At 43.8% G+C, this 26141-nt stretch overlaps 1 protein-coding gene across 3 annotated transcripts in view; it reads left to right on the top strand.

The window, feature by feature from the left end:
- Positions 1-26141, top strand: part of Shc3 (SHC adaptor protein 3) — a 219120-nt gene that overhangs the window by 115837 nt on the left and 77142 nt on the right. For all 3 annotated transcript variants that reach the window (XM_029558971.1, XM_029558969.1, XM_029558970.1), the window contains 5 exons: positions 3105-3168; positions 6050-6169; positions 9210-9263; positions 16005-16056; positions 20397-20523. In XM_029558971.1, the coding sequence (XP_029414831.1) occupies positions 3105-3168; positions 6050-6169; positions 9210-9263; positions 16005-16056; positions 20397-20523 (417 nt within the window). The remainder of the gene's footprint in view (positions 1-3104; positions 3169-6049; positions 6170-9209; positions 9264-16004; positions 16057-20396; positions 20524-26141) is intronic.

The following is a 26141-nucleotide window of genomic DNA, read 5'->3' as shown; positions in this document are numbered from 1 at the left end:
ATACACACACAATTAAACATAAGATAAATATTTAAATATTAAACAGGAAAGATAGATATCAGCACTTATATACTTTTATAAAAATACACCATAGGGCTGAGGAGATGGCTCAGTGAGTAGGAAATGCTTTCTATATAAGCATGATGACCTGAGTTTAAATCCCCAGCACCCATGTTAAAAAATAAAAAGCTAGGTGTGATTGCCCTTGCCTGTAACCCCTTTGCTTGTGTGGTAGAGATTGCTGGAGCTTGCTGGTTGCCAACCTAGCTCCAAGGTCATTGAGAGACCCTGTCTCAAAGGAGTAAGGCAGAGAGTGATAGAGCAGGCAGCATCCTCCTCTGACCTCACATGTGCAGGAGCCTGTGCACACACCCCTCCCCACACACATAAAAAGACAACATGCCCTTGAGCTGAAAGCAAACAAGGAATTTACTTTGAGAGCGCCTCTGGATGGTCTGTATTTGGTCAATTTGATAGAAACACAGTTAGATGGTTCTTACAAATAGATAGAAGTGTCAACATTCCCAATGTCTGCCCCTCATTGCACTTTTCCAGGTCGGGATGACTCATACTGTGCAGGTTTCTTGGCACCTGAACTGTCAGAGTCCCATTTTCCTCTCCTCTCTCTACAGCTCATTGAATGCCAAACACTCTGCCGTAATTTGACAAGGATGTACCTGAAGCAGCACTTTGTGACCACGATTATTTTACCAGTGACAGTAGACAGTAATTGCACAGATCGTTCAGCTCGGGAAGTTGGTTGGCTGTTTCTAAGGAGCCATTTTCTTCTGTTAATTCAGCCAATCTCTAATCCCTGTTTGTTTGTTTTTTTTCCTGTTCTTACAGTATTTTCTCCGTCTTTGTGTGGGAGTTGAGATGTTTATCTAGCTCCTCTTTAGGCTCCTGACTCTGAGCTGTCTTCAGCCCCTCCCCTGTCATTTTTCACCTACACTGAGTCACAATGTTGAGCTGTGGGTACTTCCCAAGCATCCCTGAAGCTGCCGCTGTAGCCTTCCACACCTGCATCTGGACCTCCACACCTCCTTGTCTGCACTTTGTCAAAGCTCTGTGTGTGGTTAGACCTGTTTGGCACCCCTGTCCTGCTGGACTCCAAGAATATCCCTCAACACTGGGACACTCTCACCCCTTGACTTGGGACAGCATCCAGCATGCAGAGCTGCTCAGCTGGGTGCCGTTCCAGGCACCTTCCCCTACACAGCCTCAACTGTGTTCCACTGAGCTCCTGGACTCCTCCTAAACCCTCAGGGTTTTGTAGTGCAGTAGTTCCTTGACTTATAAACTCACCTCAGATTCAAAATATGCAAACCTATGGAACACGCTAGTTTAGCACATAGTGCTTTAGCACTGCTTGCTTCTGATGGGATTCGTGGGACTGACTGGGAGCTGAGGACTGCTACTGATGCCCAACATTCTCAGAGAGGACCCTGTGGATGGAACAGGAGGATATTATCTCAAGTGCAGTAAGCCTGACATAGATAGTTGAGTACCACTTGTTTGTCTGATATGTGAGGCTAAGAGAGGTGGGCTTGAATAGTGACCCCTAGAAGATGGGAAGGGTGTGCTTTTGTGGAGGGTGTATATTGGTGGAGGAAGGGCCAAGGGAAGCTGGGCCTGACCAGTGCACATTCCATGCACTTGCTGACATATCACATTGACCTACATAATATATACAGAGAATGCATACTTATCAAGAAATAAAGCATTTTCAAACTTGAAACTTAGAAAAAAAAGTTCAAAGTATGATTTCTGATGAATGCGAATCACTTTCCCACCACCAAGTCAGAAGGCTGTGTGCAGAGTGATTGATAACGTCTGTATTTGTTTATTTTTAGGCTTTGAGACAGGGTCCCATGTATCCCCAGGCTGGCCTCAAGCATCTGAGGATGACTCTGAGCTTCTGATCCTCCTGTCCCTACCTCCTGAGTGCTAGGATTACTGGCATGCACTACCATGCCTGGTTTATGAGGTACTGGGGATAGAATCCAGGACTTTGTGAGTGTTAGGCAAGTGCTCTACCGCCTGAGCTACAGCCCCAGCTGGCTTTGTATTTAAAATGGCAGAAGCTAAGAATTAAACACGGAGAATATTAAGTTTCTTCTGTTAACATTTTAATTCTCTTTAGAAGGTCTCAGTGAGCTATGGTGGCTAGCTAGGTTTGGCCCTGCTGCCCTGACCATAGCTGGTTTTAAAATTCAAATCTTAGGTCAAATCAATGTAAAAAAATAATAAAATGTGTCATGAATCATATTGCACTGTTAGCATATGTTCTAGTTTGGCTTTTGTTGCTGTGACAAACATCAGACCAAAAGACCCCTGGGGGAAAAAGAATCTCTTTCAGCTTACACATCCAGGTCACAGTTCATCTTTAAGGGAAGCCAAGGCAGGAACTCAAGACAGGAAGCTGGAGGCGGGAACCGAGGCAGAGTCCATGAAAGAATACAGCATACTGGCTTGCTCCCCTGGCCGTGCTCAGCCTGCTTGCTTTTCTTTTAACCCTTTTTCTTTTTCTTTTTGTCTTTTTAGACAGGGTCTCCCTGTAGCCCCAGCTGGCCTGGAACTCACTATGTAGACCAGGCTGGCCTTGAACTCACTCACAGAGATCCACCTGCCTCTATCTCCTGAGTGCTGGGATTAAAGGCATGTCTTTCTTGTACAACCCAGGCCCACCTGCCCAGGGGTGACTCCACCCACAGTGGGCTGGGCCCTCTCGGATCAATTAACAATTAAGAATGTGCCTCACACCCTTTCCCACAGGCCAGTCTAATGGAATCAATAACCCAGCTGAAGTTCCTTCTTCCCAGGTGACTCTAGTTTGTGTCAAGTTGATAAAAACCAAACAGCACAGCATACAACTGCCACAGTAAGAGTGAACTAGAATAGAGCAGAAGTTCTAAGGTGACCTGCTTGTGCTTGACTTAGTTTTGCTTGTTAGAGGAGAGACCAGAGGACTCCCTGCTTGGAGGACTGATTTTCTCTGCTAAAATAAGCAAGCAGTTATTTCCCCTGGATGTTGAGTGTAGAGCCTCTGAGTTGCATAACCCTGACTGACAGGTAATAAAACGAATCTCTTTCTCTGTCCTCAGGGAAGCCATCAGCCGTGTCTGTGAAGCTGTGCCTGGTGCCAAAGGAGCCTTCAAGAAGAGAAAGGTACAGTGCCAGCACTACGTGTATCTCTCTCTTATCCTTTGCATCCTTGTGGGCCATACTAGCTATCTTCAGTCACATAACTGTCCACTGTCCTCTTACATGACCTAGATTTTGCCATTTCTGAAGGCAAAACAGCACTAAAAGCAGACACTGTGGATACTCACTGTGGCTTAAACCCTGGAGACACTAATAACAACCACCACCTGGCCAGACATCCCTTTAAACACTTGACATAACATGCATTCATTTACTCATCACACTCACTGTGGTAGCTACCCCAGTGGTATGCTGGTAAAGGTTTAACAGCTGCCTCTTGGGTTTGAGAGGGGAAGAAGAGCATTGAATTTGTATCAGTTGCCAGTTCCTGTGGTGTAAATACTTCCACGAGGCTGACTCAGCTTTCAGTATAGCCACTGGAAACAGTCAAGAAGACACAGAGTAGCTCATCAATGTGTAGCATTCCCATCATGCAGGTACAGTAGACAGAACCTGAAGAACAGGTCATGGAGCACAGATTCATGTGGCAAAACAGGACAGAGGAGTGTTTACCCTCTATTTTTTATGTCATCTGTTTAACTGCAAGTGCATATTCCTAATAACAACTCTACTTAATGGTCAACTCATACAATTCCTAAAGACATAATTGGCTCTCCTGAGCTGTCTCAACCACATCACTGGAAAACCCACATTACCGATGACAAAGACTGAGGCTTGGGGCCAAGAAGCCACAATATAAGTAGGAACTGGAGCTGTAGTAAGCCAGACCACCTGCTCCGGAGGCCAAATGTTCAACTACATTTCTGGAACTTTCCATCCTGTACATGATTGGGTTAGAAGGGAGAAAAAATCTGAGAGATGGGAAGATGGCTTAGTTGGTAAAGTGTTTATGGCAGAAGCCCAAGGACATGGGTTCTGATCTCAGCACCCATGTAAAAAGCCCAGCATGGAAGCACATGCCCGTAATCTTAGTGTTGGAGAAGCATTGAGACGCAGATGCTGGGGATCCCTAACAAGCCAGGCTTGCTGAATTGGTGAGCTCCAGGTTCATTTAGAGACTCTGCCTCAGAAAATAGGTGGAGAATGATAAAGATGCCTGATAGTGACATTTGGCTTCCACATGCATGCATATGTGTATACACATGTGGGCATACAACTACACTACATACACCACACACAAAAAAGGAAGATAAGATACTAAATCTGAGAAAAATCTCACACATGTGTTCTCATTAATTAAGTATGTAAGAAATATATAACTTGGTACACACAACCGTGACTTTTCTCTGCCTAGAAGGAATTGTGGGAAAACATACCATGGAGAGTTCTGTGTCTACCACAGGCTGAGCATTCCAGATTCCAGGGGGTTTGGGCACTTTTCTCTGCCATCCCAAAGATACCAGTTCACTCTGTCTTCAGAGTCAGGGGACATTCATACACCCACAAGGAAACTGGGTTTGGGGCAGAGAACTTGGAATGACAACCCAGATACACCCAGTTATATCCTGACCAGTCCCCTAGTGCTCCTAGGAACCAAGCAAGGATCCCGATCCTTGACTATAGGAATCAGGGTATCATCAGGGAACCATTAAAAGGAACCCCACCTCTCAAAACCAGGTGGTCCTAACAGGCCTTGGGGTAACCTCATGACTCTCTTGATGGGAAGAGATGGAGGTAATGGTAGTTGCCTCTGCTTTGCCTGAGATGCACTTGACCTGACTCTCAAGAACACAGCACTGTTTTTTAAAGAGCTCTTTCAGGAATGTTAAGTAGAGAGGTAGGGGGAGATTGGCATGGTAAATGTATCAAAGGAGTAGCATCTATCTGGGAGGCATTGAGATTAAGTTTGGATACACCAAACCAGGGCATTCCTGAATAGGGTCCACAGAGGGAAGTTCAAAAGAGATGTTTGTTAATGGAGGGTTTCCATGCAAAGCTGTCGTTGGAGGCAGTTCACTCGCTGGGCAGACACCCTAAATTACAAACCCATTCTGATTGGTTTAACTAGGGTACTCTCTGCTGAGTGGTATCCAAGGCCTTCAGATTCAGAATTGAGCCTCTTATCTGCATCTGCTGGAACATTCTGTGATCTGAACTTAAGCAGGTGGATGTGACCCTCCAAGTCCCCCAACTCTACTCTAGAAAGCCTTAGGCTTAGTTGCTGCATTTCCTCTCTCAGTGAAGCAAGGAACTATGTGTCTGGTGAGGAACTATTTGGGACAGTGAGTGGAAGATGCTGCGACCAAATAAAGAGAGTGGGGTTTGTCCTGGAGTACAGAGGTAAGGGTTGCAGTGTTTGCCCAGGGACCTGCAGGGAAGATGCCAGGCTGAAGACGGAAGGAAGCCCTTTGTTCTGAGGGGTGATGGCGACACAGTCATAGGCAGTCTACCTCATGACCTGACCTGGCTTTAGACAGTCAGAGTCTAACTGATGTGTCTAGGTTAGCCTTTGCTGGAGGCATGCGTAGGACAAAGATTCCCTTCAGTAGTGAGCCTTGAAACCCTTTGTCGGGGCCAGCTTTCACTGTCTGAAAAGCTGTGGTGTCCCTGCCTGTGTGGTTTTTTCAGGACACATCCAAGGGGCCCTAGGAGACACTAGTATGTAGCCAAAGCAGCCAGGAAGGCCAGGAGCCTGCCCCCAGCATTTGCATATTGGGCTTTTTACTATTTGCATGCTGCATATTCTAGAATGTGCATATTGGCATGGACTCCCACTTTCCCAACCCCTCCATTTCACACTTGTCTTTGGGTACCTACGGAGGTGGGAGCAGTCAGTGAGAATTGGGCGTCTGCTGGCATCTCAGCCTCTGTTCTTTCAGATGATAAGGACAGAGTCTGGCCTTTGATAACTTCAAAGCTAAAATAATGTTTTTGGATTCCGCAGCCTCCAAGTAAAATGCTGTCCAGCATCCTGGGGAAGAGCAACCTTCAGTTTGCAGGGATGAGCATCTCCCTGACCATCTCCACTGCCAGCCTGAACTTGCGCACACCTGACTCCAAACAGGTGCGTGGTCATGCGGACCTCCCCAGGACCCAGAAGAAGGACACCCCAGGGGCTTCCTGCTCCTAGCTTACTGAGCCCATGCAAAATGTACTTGATCAAACCTTGAACTTTGGTCACTTTGAAAGGTCACCCACAGACTGATGGATGAGTTGGTCCTGTAATTCTGCTCTAAATGATTTTTGGTTTGTAACTGTACACTGGTGCCTTACATGTAATGTGAGAAAATGAGATGCCATTGCAAATGTCTTCCATAGTGTCTCTGCTCATGTTTTAAAGCCATATTTTATTGGTTTAGAAGCCACATTTTAATTTTATCCCAAGGTCGATAGTGTGCTGTGGTTTAATGTGCAGGAGGTTTTCTTCCTTAGCGGCTTCTTATGTTGGACCATCGTACAGTCTCTTGTGTTACAGCACTGATAGGCTGTGGTATCTACAGTGTAGACAGAGTGGAATGAGCTCAAAGCTAACCCAGGCAGCACAACCACATTTAAGACTAATTCTGGTTAGGATGCTATATTTCTATGTCGTGTCTGTATCTATCCTGTCCTATCTGTCATCTCACTACCTAGCTGTCAATCTGTCATCTATCCATACCAAGATGTAGAAATAAATGAAATCTAACAGAGGAATGAAAACATCCCTGCTCTATCTTGGGATAGTAGAGGTAGGGGTCTGGCTGGGGGTCTAGTTCTCATTTCTCTTCTGTGTGTTAGGTGGGTCTGGCACAGGTCTTCTGACACCAAAGGGCTGCTAGCCAGAGTAACACTGCTGTAATCTGCAACCTAAGCACAGCATGTGGTTGTGGCTCTCCCACCCCCCTGAGTTTAGGTTCCCATTGTCACAAATTGAGACAACATGGATGAGACCCTGCCTTCTGCATACAGGGTGTGAACAGGTAGAATCTACTTCAGGATGCCGAGCTCCAAGCAGAGGAATGGAGATGGAAGCCTCAGAGCACTGTGCACGGAACAGGGCCACTGTCTCGCATTTTCTTACCCCCTTCTCCCTTTCTTGGATTCTTGGAAGGGTTAGTGACAATCATGACAGTGATCACACATCGAGGTGATCAAACACAACTTCCTTTTTTTCTGCTAAACTGTAGTTTCCAATTTAATTTCTAACTTTAGTTTTGGATAGGTGCGTGTGTGTGTGTGTGTGTGTGTGTGTGTGTGTGTGTGTGTGCCAGATGATGACCTTGGCTGAATTTCTTCAGATGAAGTCTACCTTGTTTTTTGAGACAGAGTCTTTCATTAGCCTGAAGCTCATCAAGTAGCCTAGACTGTCTGGTCAGTGAGCCCCAGGGATCCTCCTGTCACTGAAAGCACAAGTGTACCCATCATGCCCAGCTTTTCATGTGGTTCTGGGGAATCAAGCACAGGTCCTTGTCCTTCTATGGCAAGCAATTTGCCGATCTATCTCCACAGCAATAAGGACAAATTAAATAAGCAAAAAGTTAAACACAGAGAAATTAGTTGTGCAAAATTAGAAACTTTAACTGAGCGTGGTGGGATGCCCCTATGTAGCGCTAGGGAGATGACATCAGCTACATATTGAGTTCTAAGTCATCGTGGGCTACAGGAAACCCTGTCTCAACTCCACCTCTCTCTGCACCCCACCACACACAAAAAGAAGACACTGGAAGCCCTCATTTACAGTGATTTGGGGATTCTCTTGCTTTACTGTTCTTTCAGAAGCTGTCTTCCCACCTACCCATGGGTAGCAGGATTCTAGGGCAACTATCATTAGTTTAGTCATCAGGGGGTCGGGCATAGTCTACCCAGGCTACCCAGCAGCCTCAGCTAGGGCCGCAGGGAGACCCTGTCTCAAAAAATATTTTTCTTTTGTCCTATAGTTTATATTTTATTTTGAGTTTTACAGCAGCACATTTGGAAAACTCCTCTGATGATTTGTGAATCAGTACTGTCTGCAGGGGACAAGGGCTGAGGGGCACTGCTCAGAAATGAACCTGGCTGTGTCAAGATAGAGCTAAGAGCTCTTTTCCTACCCCAGGAAATTTACTTCAATGTCATTACATTGTCTTTAAAAGGATAAAAATAGCACAGAAGACTTACGTGGCTCTTAGAATTTAGGGCAGCTTCTGATTCACTCCATGTCTACAAAAGTCTATGGATGCTGCAGTTTATGAAGCTGATGGAATTTTCCCATTGTACATGGAAGGGCTGCTGGTCTGTAAGCCCATGAATTATGAGAAGGCTTTGCATGGTACCAACCTTGAGACTTTGATGCTGCCTTTCTCATTTATACACACCTGATAAGAATGACATGAAGGGGAAAAACTAGGCCATACTCCTGTCTGGGGGGAGCAGAAACCAAAAGTTGCAATGTTTTGGTATAATGTATTGGGCAACTATTATTCCTTCTTTGTGTGTGTATGCGTGTGTGTGTATGTGTGTGCATGCATGTCTGTCTGTCTGTGTATGTGCATGTAGATGGAGTCTGTCACTGGTCTAGAACTTGCTGATTCAGCTAGTCTGGCTAGCCCACGAGCTCCAGGGATCTACCCGTCTCTTCCTCTCCAGAACTGGAATTATAGGGACAAGTCACCACACTTTCTTTATTTTTATGTGGGCTTTGGGGATTGAACTCAGATCTTCCTGCTTGTAAGGCAAATTCTTTATCAATTGAGTCACTCAGCAGGTCCATGTTTTCCTTCTTGAAGAGATCCAGTGGCCTCAGGTGGGTGGCCTTGAGTTCAATCATAGATCTGTGACTACTGTAGTTCTTACTTTGAGCAATCCACATGGCCCCTCTGGCCTCAGGCTCTATGTCTGTAAAATGGGATTCCCACAGTTCTCCAGCTACTGGTAAGGCTTGGGGGTTCTGGTCAACCAGTGAGATGGCAGCCATAAGGCTGTGCATGGTGGTGGCAGGGGAGCTGTTTTCTTGACGTTTATAATTGTCATTTTCCTATGGGGGCAGTTTTCAGGAAAACTTGTTGTTTATATTGCTGCCAACACAGTTGGTTTGACAGACATGGGAAGGCACTAATGGCTCCTCTTTCTTGTTTTGGCTCTGGCAGATCATAGCGAACCATCACATGCAGTCCATCTCCTTTGCCTCAGGGGGAGACCCGGTGAGTGCCTTCAGACATCTCTAGCTCTTACTGGGGATATCTGAGAAGATCCCCTGCTTAAAGTGTGCACCTTAAAGATGCCATAAAAACTGATTCCAACTGTTACTTTCTTCTCTTTTTTCCTTCTTTCCCTCCTTCCTCCTCCTCCTCTTCTTCCTCTTCTTTTTCCTCTTTCCTTCCCTTCCCTTCCCTCTTCCCTTTCCTCCCTCTATACTGGAGATTGAACCAAAGGCTTTGCCCAGGCAGGCAAGGCAAGTGTTCTATCATTAAGCTTTCCTTTCATAAATCCTTTTTTCCAATATATATTTTTATTGAATTTTTGTGTATTTCATGCAACACATCTTCAATCATATTTAGAACCCCTCTTCTATCTTCCCCCCTCATAGCCTGCTCACCAGATTTTATGCATTCTGTCATATATGTTAAGGCATGTCGAGACAAGTTTGTGTTTCCAGATGTCTGTCGGTATGAGTTCATTCATTGGAACCGGTTCACTCCCTTAAATAAGACCAACTCTCCCTCACACAGCAATAATCAGCTCCCAACAGTTCCTCGGATATAAGCCCTTCTTGACTATCATTTTTTGGAGAGGTGTTGGGGAGATAACCTGTGACAGGGTCCTACCATTAATTACCATTAGACAAGAGGTGTCAGGTGTTCTAGAAGCACGGCCTTCAGGAGAAGCAGCAATGGCTCCAGTGTCCCCAGCTGCCAGGGTCCTCCGTCATCATCTTGCAATGCTTGTCCTGCTTGGTTGTTTTGTTTTGCTTCCTTACTGGAGCTCTAAGACAGGCATAAAACCAGCCACAAGGGAGCAAGGGAGGAGGAAGCCTGGCTTTTCCCAGCCGTGGTGGGGAGAAAATCTCTCTCTAAATGTCACCATGTTAATTTACATTGGTCTGGGTAAAGTTTTTATTGGTTAAAGACAAAAACTAAAATTAGGGTTATGAATGGAGAGTTTTTTTTTGGACCCAAGTTCATTTAAATGACAAAAACTGTTCTATGACTTCCCCACTCCCCCCAGACCAAGACCACCTACATCTGTTGATTTCTAGCTCTAAGTAATTTGCAGTGGTTGACCATTGGCAGTGATTGACTGGTGGGAGTGGTCAGCCAGTGTGGTGCTTGAACTGTAGTCTTTCTCCAGTGCTGAGGATGGAACCATAGTGTCTAAATGTGGGTGGCAACCCAGTTCTCATCTGTGCAAACAGCTTCTCTTGGGAAATTTTCTGAATCTGTGTCTTAATGATAAACTCTTGAGCAGAGGCACACATGGCTAGATCCTGGGAAGTCAAGAACATTGCCTTGCATTAAAATTGTTTTATTTTTCTTTCAGGATACGCTAAAGACTATAAACCCTTTCAGATTTCCTCATCATCTCTTCATTAAAAAAAAAGCTGGGTGTGGTGGCGCATACCTTTAATCCCAGCACTTGGGAGGCAGAGGCAGGCAGATCTTTGTGAGTTCGAGGCCAGCCTGGTCTACATAGTGAGTTCCAGGACAGCTGGGGCTACAAGGAAACCCTGTCTCAAAAAAAAAAAAAAAAAAAAAAAAAAAAAAAAAAAAAAACACTAGCAGATCTCCGAGTTTGAGGCCAGTCTGGTCTACATAGAGATATCTAGACCAGCCAGGGCTACACAGTAAGACCCTGTCTCAAAAAATAAAAAATAAAATAAAAAGACTGGTGGCATTTGAAGTGATCCGGACTGTCTTATATTTTCTGTGATTTTTTTTTTCTGATACAGAAATTGTCCTGTTCAGGTATATTGGTACACACATATAATCCCAGCATGCAGGAGTCGAGATGAGGATTGTGAGCAGTGAAAACATACTTTGATTCCTAACATTAAAAGACCACCAAGAGGGGATGGAGAGATGGCTCAGGAAAGTGCTTGCTCGCAAGCATGAAAAACTGAGTATGGATCTTCAGAACACATGTGAAAAGGTGCCTCCTTGCACTGGAGAAGCAGGGACGGAAGGATCCCTGGGCCAGCCTAATCTCTGAACTCCAGGTCTCAGTGAGAGACCCTGTTTCAAAAACAAAGACCTGAAGAATGGCACCTGGTGCTGTCCTCTGGCCTACACACACACACACACACACACACACACACACACACACGCACAGAGAGAGAGAGAGAGAGAGAGAGAGAGAGAGAGAGAGAGAGAGAGAGAGTATCACAATGGCCAGGCTCAGAAGGTCTTGGGGACTGAGAACAGGAATGAAATATGTGTAGAATGGGAGCTCCACAGCCCCTTCTCTGCCATTTAGTGTGCTCACTGTGGAACTTGGTAATGTCAAAACATTGCTTTGAGTTCTGATATACTAGGAAATAGTGCCAACAAATGATCAGACTGGCCATGTCCTGGATTGGTTGTGGATGGTTTGAGAAATACATACCATAACTCATGACTAGTCTTCCTTCCCCAATTTTGAGCCACAGATAGTTTATTAAACTGGAGTAAGAACTTTTAAAAACTAGAATTTCCTTGCATGCACCACTAGTGCTAACTGGAATTAATTTTGCTACCTGGATATGTACAAAACTAAAAGAATAAATTCCTTATGCTTAGACTTTTTCTTTGAATTTTAAACCCCAATCAAATTTGGAAACTACTTGGAAATGGATGCTGTAAATCTTGATCACATGCAGTTTTGTTTAATTTATTATGATGAGAAATTTTGTTGAAACTAAATTTATTGCTCTTTGCTCCATGTGCCTCTGAACTAGCCATGAGGATGCAGAGCTTTTTAGTGCAGTCTCTGCTACCATGGCACTCACATGACTTAATTCTTCTGCTAATATGTGCCATTCAAGCAAAACGTTCAGTATGCATCCTTAGGCACAAGTGTGACAGTAATTTGAATCAAATGGGGCAGAGGCATCTGCTCTCATTCTTTAAAATCAGAGCTCCCACAATGTAGGGAAGCCTACCACAAATTTCAATCTCATCCTTGAAACTCGCAGAACTAACTCAATGCCAAGCAGCCATTTAGATGATCTCTGTGTACTCAGGTTACACTGTGGAAAAGAAAATACAAAGTTAAGGACATTCTGGTGAGACTTCAAATCTGGAGAGCACACCCCAGGGCTCCAGGGCTCTCTACCCCCTAAGGTCTTCACCTAGGCTCCCTAAGGACACTTCGGACTTTCACATCCCATGAATCTAGGAAGAAAGTGTATAATCTGAGCTATATTCCATATTTTTGCCGACAGCTTCAAATCCTTAAGCAGGTCCCCCTCCCCTCCATGGATGTAAACAGAGAGGGTGGTTAGGTCTTCCTGACCCTTCTCTAAGTCATTCTGTGAAATATCAGTAGCTATCAAATGAATATGCTCAGATGAGTCTCAGAGACTAGAGATCTTTTGTCTCCACCACTGGAAGTGTCCTGCTCCTGTTCTGTAGGCTTGGAGGGCACCATGCCCACCTCCACCTGCTAGCTCACCCATGCTCCTCCCCCTCACTCTCCTCCAGCATTTCCTGGAGCCCTGTTGAGAAGGGAGCTTCTGCTCCCATACAGAACAACACAGGTCAAACCATCACAGCTTCCACATAGGGAGCAGTGATTGCCTTGAAGCCCTTTAAAGCATATGATTTGGAAAGTTACTGGCAAAAATAGGGTAACCTTTCAAGTTGCCCTCAGAGTTTTTGTTTGTGTGCTGCTCAGTTTTAACCATCAACTTGACACTACCTAAAATCGCCAGGGAAGTGAACCTCAATTGAAAAATTGTCAAGATAATGTTGGCTGGCGGGCATGTCTGTGGGATAGGAAGACCCAGCCCTTTGTGAGCAGCATCATTCCCTAGGTAGGTCCTGAACAGAATAAAAGGAGATATTGAGCTGAGCAAAAGCAAGCAAAAAAGGATGTGTGTGTTTACCATCTCTCTGCTCTTGACTGTGGATATGATGCTTTAAGTTGCTGTTGTGACTCCCATCAGTGATGGACTGGAACCTGGAATTGTGAGCCAAGTAAACTCTTCACACCCCTGAGTTACTTTTAGTCAGGGTATTTGTCACAGCAACAGAAATGAAACCACAACTGTTCTGTTGGTTTTGGTTTTTGTGGAGGGAGGTACTGGGGACTGAACCCAGAGGACCAACCTACACCCCAACCTTAAGGGTTTTTTTTTTGTTGTTCTGAGTGGCCAAAATGCCAACTTTGTAGAGAAGTCTCTCTGGCTTTAAGAATTAAGAAAATGACTGGCTCCCAGATTACTTGATCAGAGTGAGTGCATGCAGGCTGCCTTGGCAGACCATTGAGACCCTGAGAAGGAAGGCAAGGAAACTTGTATTTCACACTTGTATTTCCAAATTCAGCTCATAGTTTTAAAACATTAAAAATAAATTTAAATTAGCATGACTTACTGTATAGCATAATGAAGTTTAATGAGATAATTTCACGGATGCATACTCTGATCATATTCACCCACCTTATTCCCCCCAGTCCCACTCTCCTCACGTTCCTTATAGTCTCCCGTCTGCTTTCAAGGCTTTCTTTCTTTTGACATATGGGAGAAAAGATGTGATATTTGTCTGACTCTGTGTTAGTTACTTTTCTGTTACTGTAACAGAAACAGTAAGACCAAGGGAACTTATAGAAGGAAGAGTTTATAGAAGTCCCCATAGTCATTACCAGTCTCAATGCTATTCAAAAGTCCACAGTCTAAAGTCTCTTCTGAGATTCAAGGCAATCTCCTAACTGTAAGATCCTGAAAAATCAAAAGACAAATTACATACTCCCAACATACAGTGGAACCGAACACAATTACCATTCCAAAAGGGAAAAATAGAGGCATAGTGAGGAAATATGGGATCAAAACAAGACTGAAAACCAGCAGGGCAAACACCAAATTCAATAGCTCCATATCCGACTTCTGAGACTTTACTTCCAAAAGGCTTAGATGGCTCAGCCTCTCCAGCTTTGCTGCATGCAACACACATCTCTCTCTTGGGCTGGTACCACTCCCCATATGCACCTCTCCTTGGCAGATATCTCACAACTCTGGCATCATGAATGTCTTCTCAGGGTTTCCACTGCCAACAGGGCTTCACCTTCATAGCTTCATGCAATGGCCTATCAGGGCCTCTTGGCCTGTCAGGGCCTTCTTTATGCAGAGAAACCCCTGCTGCATGCTGCCTGGCCTCGGTGGCTCTCTGAAACTATGGAGGAAGAACCGATGACCCCTTCACTCTTGCATCTTTTATGCCTCTAAAGTCATCACCAGGTGAATGACACTGACAAATTTGGCTGCAAGTTTGGGATGGACCCTGACCTGCTTCATCCACCTTCAAAGCTTTTCAGTGGTTTTCTAGTAGAAAACCTTGGCTCCAACATTAATCTTCCTAGTGCTCTTTTTTAATCCAAACTGTATGTTCTATATTTCTTTCAGCCCCATTTGCTCTTTTTCACTGTAGATCTGCATAATATTCACCATTAACAGACATGCCACCATTTTTACATTAGGCTGTCTTGAAATATCCTCCACCAAAGATGTTAGTCCATTGCTTTTCAACTTAGCCTCAGGCAAGCTCTTAGTGTGAGCAGACAACAGCCAGACTCTGTACTACAATATCCCAGTTGCTGCTAACCTTAGCTCCCTCTGGAATTACTTTGTTTTCAGCATTTCCTTTGCTTCATATAATGATTTCCAGTTCCATCTGTTTTTCTGCTAATGACATCATTTCATTCCTTCATGGCTACATAAAACTCCATTGAGTAGCTACTCCACACTTTCTATAACCTCTCATCAATTGAAGGGTACACAGGCTGATTCCATATCTGGGCTATTGTGAGTATCAGTGCCATAAACATCTTAATGGGTTGACATCATTACTTCCATTCAAGAAGTAAAGAGCTGATTCTTGGCATGTATACACAAGGAGTGTTTGCAGCCAGTGTTTTGAACAACTGCTCTGATGTTATTCCTGACCATCAGTTCTCAAGGTATGGTCTTTGGCTCAGCAGCAGCTGTAACTTGTCAGCAATCCAGTTTGGGGACTCAGGTGGAAAACTGAGGTACAGTCAAGCCATCTGCCTTAATCCTTAGGAGATTGTGACAGGAACTCCAGTTGATACCTTACAGAGACCTGGAGCTCACAGATTAGGCTGGCTGACTGGCCAGCAGGCTCCAGGGATTCCTCTGTCTGATGACTGTCAATTCTTGACATTGACTGATATTAGTTTATCAGTGAAATTTAAAGTTGCAGCAATGGCAAACAGCATAACCCAGCCATCTAAATAAGATGAGCCAGTGAGACTCAGGCATCAGTCTTGAAAGTCTCCCAACCTGGGGAGAACGGATGCCTGTCACCCTAGATGCTCTGAGTGTGGGAACAGATTGGCAACCACACCTGGTGGAGCTAGTTAGTGATGCAGAGCCTCAGGCACTGTCCAGTCTACAGACTGAGATTTCTAGGGAATTCCTGCCACATCCAAGTCTGACAATGTGCCTTAGTTGGATCACTTTGTAGGCAGAATTTGGCTCTTCCTCCCTCCCCTCTTCCCTCCCACCTTACCTCTCTCCCCTTTTCCTCCCTCCCTTTCTCCAATCTCTCAGTACTGAGGATCAAGCTCAGGCCCCCCACCCCCACACTAGGAAAGTACTCTGTGGTGATCTGTGTTGTAAGCCTGATTCTTGGCTGTGATAGATGAGTGAATATATCTTTCACTGGGCTCTGCATCCCTGGCGTGTTGCCTCTCACTGTGATGAGTGATACAGATGTCTCCTTTTCCTTCCTCAGGACACAACAGACTATGTTGCCTATGTCGCTAAGGACCCTGTTAATCGCAGAGGTAAGCAATGCTTGACCCATTTAATCACTCACTTGTGTTTGGCCATGCTTAATGCCATGTACCAGATGTTCCTCATTACCTTGGCTCCTCTCAGCAAATGTGCACGTCATGTGGCATGATTAAGGATAATTGAGGCTTGCAAGGGTATCATCATCTAGCTCAGAGAGGAGATGCCAAATGCTGAGTGCCAAATGCACACCTGTGCCTGGATGGCCATAATTTGCACACCTATGTCTGCTCTGATAGTGGCCCCACTTATACCTGGGAGATGGGGCACCTGCCTATTATTTTGAGTGTTTTCCTGTGTATTCTCACTGTCCTGTCACCAGCTCTGGGTTCCAGTGTCCAAGCTCAGTGTCTAAGCTTGAACTTCTAAGGACTTCAGACTCAGGCTGGAGGGGGATGTTATTTATAAAACTAAAGCCCATTGGCTGATAATGCACTTGGGGAGGTGGGCTAAAAGTTACTATCCTTGAACACCAGGCAGATTCTGAGGAGTCACACCTCACGTGAGAACTCATGGATGAAGACAATGGAATTAATCACCACTCTGATCACACTTCGAATCGAAGCCTGTGCTGAAGGATTAGAGGTCACATGATTAGTTTCAAAAGTTACCATGACAAACAAAGATTAAGTGGCTTAAAGCAACAAGGATGACATCCTAGCTTGCTTTCTGTGGCTGTGATAAAAACACCTTGACTAAAAGCAACTTGGGGGGGAAAGGGCTTATTTCAGTTCGCAGGTCACAGTCCATCATTGAGGGAAGTCAGGGCAGGAGCTCAAAGCAGGAACCAGAAGCAGAAACCACTGCTCCCTGACTTGCACCCTCTGGCTTGCTCAGCTAGCTTTCTTTCACAACCCAGGCCCACCTGCCTAGGGATGACACTGCCTGTGGTGGGCTGGGCCCTCCCATATCAATTAGCAATTAAGAAAATGCCTCACAGACATGGCTGCAGGCCAATCTGATCTGAAAAATTCTTAAGTTAAGGCTCCCTCTTCCTAGGTAACTCTAGATTTATGTCAGGTTGACAGCTGAAGCCATGGCAGATTAGTTGCCTCATGGTTCTGGAGGCCCAAGATCATGGTGTCAGCAGGGGAAATCCCCACTCATCTCGTCCTGGTTTCCTGGAGTTACTGGTGATCTCTGTTGTTCCCAGCTTACAAACACACCACTGTAATCCATCCTCACATGGCATTCTCCCTGTGCCTGCCAATGCTGTGGACATCTATGGAGATGCCAGTCATGGTGAATCAGGGTCCATCCTTCCCCACTGTAACTTCATTTTAACTAGCTACATCTGCAGGTGCCCTGTTTCCAAACATGATCTGAGGTCCTGGGGTCAGGATTCTTTTCATAACTTCTCTTTTCAGAGGATTTAATTCAACCCACAGCAATTCAGGGGGAGTAGTGGGGTCATGAGCCATCAGGCTATACCTTACCAGGCACTGGGCTTCCGAATTCAATCTGGGATTAGAAGCTGTTGAGGTTCTTTCTCCATTTTATTTTGTTTCAAATTAGTTTCAAGTGATCCTAGACTATTTTGTCAGACATCTTTAGTAGGTCTAGGTCAATGGTTCTCAAAATGAGATACACTTGAGAGTCACCTAGGAGTGCCATAAAAAAATCTCAGTGCTCAGGTCTGAGCGAATGTGTCAGGCAGCAATGTTCAGGGCTGTACAAAGCTCGTTCAGGGTTGTGGAAACAACTCAGTTGCTAAAGTGCTGGGTGTGCAGGCGTGAGGAACTGAGCTCATTTCCCAGAAGCCACCTAAAAAAACCAGGTATGGTGGCTTGTAATCTCAGCTCTGGGAAGATAGAGACAGGACTCCTGGGCTTGCTGGCTGACAGGTCTAGCCTAATTGCTGAGTTTGAAGTCAACAAGAGACCTTGTCTCATAAAAACAAATTGGCGTTTACTGAGGAATGACATCTAAACTTGTTCTGTGACCTCCACATATACATGCACACATATGCACACATACATATGTGCACCCGCACACATGTACACACACCTGGACACACAAACACACAAAAACATACAAATCTTGTGTGACTCTGATGTTTCAATGTACAACAAGACTGAGCACTAAGGAACAGCCTATATCCAGAAAGACTGGTCTTTGGAGCACTTTAGTTTGGACCATATAAGGGCCCAGCTTCTATGATGTCAAGAACCAAGACTCTTCTACCCATCTTCACTTTCCAAAGTCAGGGGGTCAGGCTCTCTTCCACATGGCCTTGGTCCCTTCACTAAGGATCCCTCTGAGATAGACGATGTGCAGTACTGTTGGGAAGACTGAGACCAGATCTATCTTGCAGAAAAGTATTCTGTGCTAGAAGTATTTCTAATGAGACTTTATATTTGCCCCTTGGGTACCAAGAGTCCACAGCTTTTGTAGTTAATCCAGTGAAAGAACAAGAGGTCTCACTCTCTAGTTATTGAGTCCCATGGGAACCACCATCAACCATCTCAAATAGATCAAGTTTACATATGAGTTAAATTTAGGAGGTTGTGGCCAACAAGAGACCTAAACAATGACTGATATTTGTAGAGATGGAGCCCCCATCATGCCAGTTTTTCTGGATTCTAATGAATTATTTTATTTAATTGTAAACTTTAGTTGTATGTGTGGGGGGTATGTATGTGTGTGCCTGTGTATGTATGTATGTGTGTGTGCCTGTGTGCCTGTGTGTATGCCTGTGGAGGCGAGAGGTGATCTTGGGGTATCTTCCTCTCTCTCTCTCTCTCTGCCCTCCATCTTATTTTTTGAGACAGGGTTTCACACTGAACCAAGAGTTTATTGATTTGACTAGAAAAGCTGATCACCAAGCACCAGGGATTCAACTCCTGTCTCTACCTCCCCAGAACTGAGCTTATAGCTGTGGGCCTCTGTACATGGCTTTCCATGTGGATGCTGGGGATCTGAACTCAGGTCTTCCTGCTCTCATGGAAAACACTTTACCAGCTGAGCCGCTTCCTCAGTTCCTATTTTATTTTTGATTGGCACATAATTGGTTTTATTTATGGGGTACAGTGTGAAGTTTCAAAGCATGCTTACAATCTGTAATGATCAAGTCAGAGTAATTCACATTTCTATCACCTCAAACATTCCTCTTTTTGTATTCTTTTTAGGAAAATTTTAAATTATTTGAGAATTTTATACATGAGTACTGTGTTTACATAAATTTTCACACCTTTCACCCCTCCTTCTTCTGCTTCCAACTCTTCCCTTGCTCCCCTGACTCCTCCTCAGTTACACACACACACACACACACACACACACACACACACACACACACATTCCATCTTATCAGGGAGGGAACTTGTCCTTAGAGAGAACTTATTCCCCCTCCCTCAGCAGCCATTGACTCTCTATAGCTCCTCATCTAGGAATGGGACCGTGTGAAATTTTCCCCATCCAGGTTGGCATGTCAACTGGTGTTGTCACTATGTAGATCTTGTTTATGCAACCATATTGTTGAGATTTCATGGGTGTGACTTCCCTGACATGTCTGGAAGACACTGTTACCTAGCAGTTAGCATCCTGTTCCTTTAGCTCCTACAGTCTTTTTGCCCACTCTTCCAAGTGCTTTATAGACTGTCATCTCCTCAGCCCCTACATTGTGCTTCTTAATGTTTTTAACCATGCAGGTCAGAATCAACAGTTTGTAGATTCTGAGAGTATCAGAACCATCAAGTTGAACTTGAAATTTCTGTATTGAAAAATAGTATCTATAGGGGCTGAAAAGATGGCTCAGTGGTTAAGAGCACTGGGGGCTCTTGCAGAGAACCCAAGTTCAGTTCCTAGCACCCACATGGTTGTTAATAACTGCCTATAACTCTAGTTCCAGTGGATCCAACACCCTGCTCCTGTCTCCATAGGTGCTGCATAGGGAAGCAGTGCTTAGTAAGAAATCTCAACACAAAGATCTGGATCTTTCACACACTGTGTTTCTTTAAGGCCCCCATGAACTTTAAGCAACAGGGTTAAACTATTGCCCACTAAATGAATCTTGGTCTGGTTAGTACACTTAGAGCAAGTTGTTTACCACTAAGTCAAAGTGTTGACTTTGCACGTGGTATACTTACATTCATGCAGGCAAAACACCCATACACAAAAAATAGAATCTTTAATTTTACAGACAATCCTGCCAAGACATTAATGTGTCCCATTGTCACTATGTGGTGCCACCAGAGATGAGGCTACAGGTGGGTGGAGGCACACCATGAGGGAGGCATGAGCCTGTGGTCTGCTGCCCCCAGGTGGGGCTTTTTGTCAAGGAGCCCAGAGCCCTCCAGCACTGTCTCTAATGGGCCTGTGTCCCCTTCTCTTCTAGCTTGCCACATTCTGGAATGCTGTGACGGGTTGGCCCAAGATGTCATCGGCTCCATTGGACAAGCTTTCGAACTCCGGTTTAAACAATATTTACAGTGTCCTTCCAAGATCCCTGCCCTCCAGGACCGGTGAGTAGTGCTGCCGTGACCTTCCCTTAAAGCCATCTCCCAGCGCTATACACTGGGCTGACCCAGTTCATCACAGGACTTCCTGGGCTCACAGACACCTGGCTGGTGCTTGGCAGAGGCACAGGAAGCTGACAGATGGAAGACAACATATGGACAGGTCTCTGAATAGGTAGAGAATGATTTCTTGAAGCTGTAGTGACAGTAGCCAAGGTTACCGAAACAATTTCTTTGTAACATTTTCTATCATTGTCTCTTCTACAGCCCTGTGATTCTTCCCTATGTCCCCTCGGTGGGTCTGTGTCCCCTCTGTGGATCTGTATACCCACAGGGTCTGTGCCCCATCCTCTTTGTTGGCACAGTTAGCTAAAGGGAGTCCCACTGGCTGCCAGCATCATTTCTGCTTCGTTGCCCTCTGTGGTCTAACAGCCTTTGGGGCTTGTTCATGTGCTGTGTGGCCCTGGGCAAGTTCCTTAAACTGTCTGAATCTCAGATGCTTCATCTGGAAAGTAGGAATGAAAATGCTTTGACAGTCATTTTATTAAATGAAATAGTGATAGCTAACACCAACTGTGGGCTACTTCATTGATTGTTTAAAAAAAATATTGAGTCTGCTATTGAGTGTCCTTAGGATAGTCAAAAATCCCATAAAGGAGAAGCCATTAAAAAGCACATTGGGGCATATGGGTCAATAAGTGGTCCTCTGTCCTTGAGTTTAGTGCATTCTGTTCCTGATGAACTTGCATAATAAAAATGGTATTACAGGCTAGGAAGATGGCTCAGTCAGTAAAGGACCTGAGTTTTTCTTCAGAAACTATGTGAAAAAAAATCCAGATGTGGACGTGTACATTTGTAATCCCAGTGCTGGGAAGGTAGAGACAGGTGAATCCCTGAGGTTTGCTGACCAGTCAGCCTAGCCTGCTTGGTGAGTTCCAGGCCAGGTGAAAGACCCTGTCTCAAAGAACAATATGGGGGCCAGAGAAATGACTCAGTAGTTAAGTGCACACACCTGGACACACACACACACACACACACACACACACACACACACACACACACACCCCTAATTAAAAAATAAAATAAGCCTAAAGTTTTCTTAAAATCCAAGTAGGTGGCACTTTAGGAAAGACAGCTGAAGTTAGCCTCCAGCACCCCCACTACACACACAAGTTATTGTATAAGAATACAATTACTATGTCAGTTACAAATGTCAGTGATGAAACTCATATGCCTGGTGACTGCTATGGAAAAACCCAGTCCCAGTGTGTATGAACCAGCTCTAAGTGCTGTGAGACCCAAGGGAGGCCACTAGACACAAGCATTCAGGAACTTGAAGTGCAGCTTACTGGGGTCTTACTGATGGAAACATGTCTTGGGCAGCAGAGAGAGAGGTGGGTCCCTGTGGTGTGGATCATAGGAAAGGACTTCTAAAAGAGACTTGATCTAAGCCAGAGCTCCAGTGTAGCAGGTTTACCTCAAGCTAAAAGGCACCAGGCAGGGCCAAGGGTCCAGTTGAAAGCTATATGTACCCACATACATAAGTGTACCCCACATATACACAAACACACATACAAGAAAATGTAACACTAAGTTCACTGTCAGCAAGCATCCCTTCCCTTAGGTTTACTTCTTATACACTCCAAACTTGCAAAGCCACACTCTGAAGGCTCATCCTGGAGTTAACATCTGCTTCTGCTCCTTTATTATGAGGGTATCTTTCATCTCCCTTCTTGATCTTTCTGGAAAGATCCTTAATTAGTTTTCCTCATCCCCTGGAAAATTCCCTTTAAGGCATTCATCATTGAGGACCCAGTTTGGCCAGGCTGGTGAGATTGTTATCTATTACTGATTTGTACTTTGATTGAATTATTATCTAAACATAAATTTTGTATGTTTTCAGTATTTAAAAAATTTTGAGGCTTGGGGCTGGAGAGATGGCTCAGCAGTTAATAACACTGACTGTTCTTGTAGAAGACTCAGGTTCGAATCCCAGCACCCACATGGAAGCTAACAACTGTCCATAACTCCAGTTCTAGGGCATCCAACAGCCTCTTCTGTCCTCCACAGGCATTGCACGACACAGGTGCACTTAGCCACATGCAGGCATAACAATCATATACATAAAATAAAAAATAATAAATGAAATATTTTTAAATTGAGGCTTATTATTAAATGAACTTAACATATATTATTTTGGAGAATGTTCCTCATACACTTCAGAATAATGTTTATTGGTTGTTTTGGCTTGGGATGGTGTATAGGTTTCTTTTAGGTTTAATTGATTTGTTGTGCTCAAATTCTATTTCCCAATTCTCTGTCCTGTCTTTCTACATAATAGTAAAGTGTCGTATTAGTATCTTAGTGTCTCCATATATTATTTTTGAATTTTCTATTTTTTCCCTTTGTTTCTCTTCTAAAGTTCATCTCTCATAGAAAATATATAATTAGGACATTTTCTAATCCATTCTGTCATATTTGTCTTTTAAGTAGAGTATTTAATGCATTTATATTTAATGCAATTGCTGATAAGCTGGGATTTCCCCATGGTTGAGCTGTTTATTCTTTTTGTCCTCTAACCCTCTTATTCACCCATTACTCTCTCATTTGTGTTAAGTATTTTTCAAGTGTACACATTTGAATTTTTCTTGTTCTTTCTTTCACTACTTTTTAAGTAATTTTAAGTGATTGCTCTGGGGATTGCAATTAACATGTTAATTTATGACAATTTTTCCGACTGGCCAACAAAACTAAATTTACATTGTCTTGTGTAGTTAAATTTACTGTCATTGTTTATTTCTTCTTCTGGATGTAAATTGCTATTTATTATACATTTATTTCAGTTTAATGTATTCTTAGTAGTATTTTTCTTTTTGTTTTTATTTACCTGGGAATATACTTTTTGCTTCATTTCGGCAGTATAGTTTTTTTGTTTTGTTTTGTTTTGATTTTTCTTTTTGAGACCAGGTCTCTGTGCTGGATACCTTTAGTTGTCAACTTGACATACCTGGGTAGAAGGATCTCAGTTGAGAAATTGCCTCATGTCAGTGGAATTTGATTATTGAATGATGGGGGAGGACCTAACCCATACTGGGTGGTGCCACCCATGGGCAGATGGTCCTGTGTTGTATAAGGAAGCAGACTGAGCACAGGCCAAAAGAGCAAGACAGTAAGCAGCATTCCTCCAAAGCCTGTGCTTCAGCTCCTGCCTCTAGGTCCCTACCCTGAGTTCCTACCTTGGGCTCACTCAGTGATAAACTGTGACCCAGGATATGTAAGCCAAATAAACCCCTAGCTCTCCAAGTTGGCTTTTTATCAGTGTTTTCATCACAGAAATAGAAGCAAACTAAGACAGTCTCCCTGTAGCTCCAGCTGACCTGGAACTCGCTATGTAGGTCAGGCTGGCCTTGATCTTATAGAGATTCCCTTGCCTCTGCCTCCTGAGTGCTGGGATTCAAGGCATGTGCCACCATGCCTAGCTCTGCAGTACAGTCGTATTGTTTACGGAGTTCATGATAGAAAATCTTTCCTTCAGCACATGGACTGTCCTTCCACTGTCTCTTGACCTGCGTTGTTTCTGGTAAGCACTTAGCTGCTGTATCATTGAGGATCCCTTTGAATGCAATGAGTAGCTTCCTCTGCTGCTTTTGAGAGTCTCCTTTTGTCCTGAAATAGTTTGAAGATGATGTGTCAATCTCTTTGAGTTTGCCTTATTTTGAATTTTTTAGCCTCTTGAACATATAGATCAATATTTTCTTGGATCCAATTTGGAACTATTTTGGCCATTAATATCTTTCATGTATTTTTGCCCTTCTCATTTTCTGTTCTCCTTCAAGAACTCTATTATGCATATGCAGGCTGCTTAATAGCATCCTGTGGGTCCCTCAGGCTCTGTTTACTTTTATTAATTAGTTTTATTTTCTGTTCTCTAGACTGATATATCTTTAAGTTCTATTGTTCTTTCTTCTATCTGCTCAAACCTGCTATTACCTTAACTGAATGTTTTGTTTTAGTTATTAGAATTTTTTTCATTTTTTCAGAGCTGGTAGAATTTTCAGTTCTAGAATTTCTATCTTTTTATTTCTGTATCTATGTTGATAGTCCCCAATTTGTGAGACATCATTCTCATGCTCAGTGTTTTATATTGTTCTCTTCAGGTGTCTGAGCATATTTAGAGTCTTTGTTTATCCCTAAATCTGAGTTCTCTCTGTGACAATTCCCATTGAGTTATTTTTCCTGCATATGAGCTATCCTTTCTTAATTCTTTGTATGGTTCATATGAATTTTACTAACATTGGAAAATTTAAATAATAGAAGGTTGTAAGTCTGAAACTCATATTTCTCCAGGATGTATAACTGTTGCTATTTATTGTGGTTATCTTAGTGACTTTTCTGAACTAATTCTGTAAACTCCATAATCTGCATATGTCACAAATATCCACTGATGGCTCAGTGTGCTTAGCTACATTGCTTTGTTAATGACTGGAGACAGAGGCTTCCCTAAATATCTGAAACAACTCAGTCTCACAGTCTTTGCTGAGTGTGTGAGCTATGTGTGTGTGCTTGTGTTTATGTTTATATCTGTATATATGGATGTGTGTACATGTGTGTACATATGTGTGTGTGCATGTGTACATATGTGTGTGCATGTGTATATATGTGTGTGTGTGTGTTGACTTATTCCTTCAATATGCAGCCTGGCAGTTGACAATTCTGTTTTAGATTTCACTTATCACTTGTGTGGTGCTTGGTAGGCCAAAGATGAACACTTAGGACTGTCTTACACACTATGAGCATGAGAAGATGCTCAGTCCTGCACATGTATGTAGCCTCTAGATAAACATATTTGGAGTTCATTAATGTCTCTGTTTCTCCATTTTTCCTCTTAGGATTTGTGATTGCTGTTGGTTGTGGTTATTTGTTTTAGTGGCTTTCCCCAGTAATTCTGTAATCTCTATATTCTTTGTCACTTAGGTTCATTGATGGAAATTGTTCCTCCCAAATATTATTCCCAGCCTCTCGTGGGCCATTGATAAACATTTGCCTCAGAATGTTTCTGACAGATGCCTGCGGGCAAACTCTCATCAGGTTAAATAAAGACTGCCTTGGCAAACACAAACAGATGATAAACGTTTAAGGAGATAGAAATGCTAACTACTCTAATTTGGTCATTTGTGTTGTATAAATGTATCAAGTTAGCACATAGTACTACACAGTAAATTTTCAAAATTACTATGTGATAATTAAAAGGAAATAAGACAGCTCTGCTTCCCTGGGTCTGAAAGACCCTCCGCAGGCCTCTCTCCTACATGCAGGCCTCACTCCAGGACCAACCCAGCTCCTCAGTGCAGTCCTCAGGAGTCCTTGGGGCCTCTTCCCACCCCATCTGCCTTTGCATCTCTGGGTGGCACTGCAACCAACTGCCCTAGACCAGCATCTTTCCAGGGCCAGGCTCCCAGACCAGTCCAACCCCCAAATTCCTGAGGCCAAAATCGTTCCTGGAGGGATCCAGATCTTAGGAGAAAGCTTGAAAACATCTGACCCTCATATGAATTGGGCCACTGTGGGAACTCCTGAAGACAAAAGCAATCCAGCCACTCCAATATAAAATTAAAAGAGAGAAC

The sequence above is a fragment of the Nannospalax galili genome, unplaced genomic scaffold, assembly GCF_000622305.1.
Source record: "Nannospalax galili isolate Female #2095 unplaced genomic scaffold, S.galili_v1.0 scaffold1409, whole genome shotgun sequence".
NCBI lineage: Eukaryota > Metazoa > Chordata > Mammalia > Rodentia > Spalacidae > Nannospalax > Nannospalax galili.
The sequence above is the reverse complement of the archived record's forward strand: the minus strand, read 5'-3'. Positions and strand labels throughout refer to the sequence as shown.